At 38.2% G+C, this 2,500-nt stretch overlaps 1 protein-coding gene across 3 annotated transcripts in view; it reads left to right on the top strand.

The window, feature by feature from the left end:
* Positions 1-2,500, top strand: part of LOC137993609 (uncharacterized) — a 52,662-nt gene that overhangs the window by 49,415 nt on the left and 747 nt on the right. For all 3 annotated transcript variants that reach the window (XM_068839565.1, XM_068839564.1, XM_068839566.1), the window contains one exon: positions 1-2,500. This exon is cut by the window's left edge and continues 999 nt beyond it; it is cut by the window's right edge and continues 747 nt beyond it. In XM_068839565.1, coding sequence (XP_068695666.1) covers positions 1-476 — 476 coding nt within the window. In that variant the 3' untranslated portion in view covers positions 477-2,500.

Here is a 2,500-nt window from a genome sequence, read left to right as displayed (position 1 = left end):
CAACGGCATTGATGACTGCGGCTTGTAATGGTAGATTAGATGCATTCAGTGTCCTAATAGAAAGAAGATCAGATCCTACTTTGAAAAACAACAACGGGTATTCATTGCTACATTATGCTGCGCAAGGCGGTAATGATGTCATCATTGATAAGCTACTGTCCCTTGGATTTGACATTGATTCAAGAAGCAGCGATGGAGCAACGCCATTGATGATTGCAGCCCTTTGTGGTAGATTACATGCATTCAGTGTCCTAAGAGAAAGAAGATCAGATCCTAGTTTGAAAGACAACAACGGGAAGACATTGCTACACTATGCTGCACAAGGTGATAATGATGTCATCATTGAGAAGCTACTGTCTCTTGGACTTGACATTGATTCAAGGGGAAGCGATGGTTTGACACCACTGAGTTTGGCAACAATTCAAGGTAATGACAAAGCTGCCAACTATTTTCTTAAAAGGGGAGCACGCCACTAAACTCTAATAGGAAACAGCTCGAGTGCTAAGTCCCAATAGAAAATTCGCGATAAGTAGTGCTTTTTATGCTGTTATCCTCGTAGGAATGTCCTGGCCTTTCTTGATTTTTTGTCAAAGGAACAGCATAATATGGTTGAACTCGGCAATCACCTCGGGATTTCAGACTGTGATACTGTCATGCCAGTCAGTCGGTGCTATCAACACACTATCATGACGTTTTGACTAAAGTTTAACTATTGAAAGTAGTATCGGTATTTTCCACGCAAATATGCGTGGTTAGTACTTAAAGGGTTAAAACTTGTAATATGCCACACCGTTTGCCGCCTATTTCGTGGAATTATTTACGGTTAATTGTTACTTAGTTTTAATGTGGGCCTTGTACCCTGATGGACTTTTAGATTTAAGCTATGCTCTTAATGTATGCACCTCATTGGACTTTGTGCCTTGCTCATCTGGACTTTGTAGCTTAGTTTACGTTCCGATAGTGAATTGATGTAACCTTTCTGACAGTGGATTGTTGTAACTTTAGGTGACCTCTGTTTCCTTTTCACTTTTACCTGGGCCCTTTGGCCCTTGTAGATAAACTTTTATTTTACGAAAACTGAAAAACCGGGGTCTAGGGCCTGATGATACTTACTATAACTTTTTATTCCCTGTTAAGGATACATTAGTGATCTTTGGAATGGAAATAGACAAAAATCTGGAAATTTCTCAATCTGGATTTTTCTCAAATGTGCGCAAAAAGATTAATGATAAACTTAACGTTATGATACACTTTCGGAAGGTTTTTTTGGTGTGCACAACACGGAGAGACTAGCAGCGCTAAATAAGAGAATATTCAAGTTAGATGTATATTTGTAGATAACCTCAGTGTCCTTTTACGATGGTCTTTTCACTAAAGTCAAATTCTACATGTCTATGCAATAAGCGCATTCAAAATTTCCTCATATTACTGTATGAAACTCTGTTTTTTAATGATTTCCATACTTATATGAAAGATAAGTTTTCTCTCCGGTTTTCTTCTTATGATCCTCGCGGAAATTGCATTCTGTCCCTCAATAAACCTAGAACAACAAGTTATGCTCTTAATTCTTTTTTTTTACTTGTCAGCTAAGTTGTGGCCGGAACGCGCTACCGGATTTTATCCGTACCACTGAGTTTACAGGTTTTAAAATGAGAATCCAGGGCCGCATTTTGTATAGCCGCTTTTCCTTTTAATTAATGTAGCTTTAATTATTATATACATTTAGTTATGTATCCGTATATGTTATGTATTTTAGCTTTAAGGACGTTCGCGCTAATTGTTTGTGCGCAACCTTACTGCGCAGGTAACGCGACTGTAATATGTCACGCATTACTTCGAGGATTGGTAAAGTTGAGGTTTTAAAACCTTTGCAAAAACCGTGGACGATAAGTCTTGCACAGCGTTGGATCAGAGAAAATAGTGATCAGTCAAAATTGATTAAAAAATATTTATGAAAGTCAAGTAGACTACTGCACGACTGATATTGGCGTTGTTTTATCCCGGGTGTTTTATCAGTCGTGCACTAGTCTACTTGACTTGCATAAATATTTTTCAAGCATTAGTTAAAATAACATGGCGACAAAAACGCCGGGGAAAAAATTACAGGCCGGCAAAGTAATGGCACATTTATTTCCGAATCATCATAAAACGTTAAAGAAAAGTGAGCGGGAGGGTGGAAAAGCTCTGGAAAAGGTAACTGATCGAGTAGTGGCTGAAAGTTTGGAAAACTCAAGGACGAACCGTTGCGTAAATTTAATGGGGCTGCTTTTTTAATAATGTTTTTATTACTCCACAAACGTAAGTTTAAAATTAATGCATGTTTTTGAAGTTCTTTTTCTTTACTTTCGTGAAAATAGAGCAGCATTTCGTCCTCGCCCGCTTGAATAGTGCGGACCTGCGTGGAAACAACCAGCGATTAAATTTCACAAAAACCACGCTCCAGAAGATGAGCATGACGGCAATGGAGAGATATTATACAAAATACTAACCAAATGAAGAT

Source organism: Montipora foliosa, chromosome 2 (genome assembly GCF_036669935.1).
Source record: "Montipora foliosa isolate CH-2021 chromosome 2, ASM3666993v2, whole genome shotgun sequence".
NCBI lineage: Eukaryota > Metazoa > Cnidaria > Anthozoa > Scleractinia > Acroporidae > Montipora > Montipora foliosa.
This window is presented reverse-complemented; position numbering and strand designations above follow the sequence as displayed.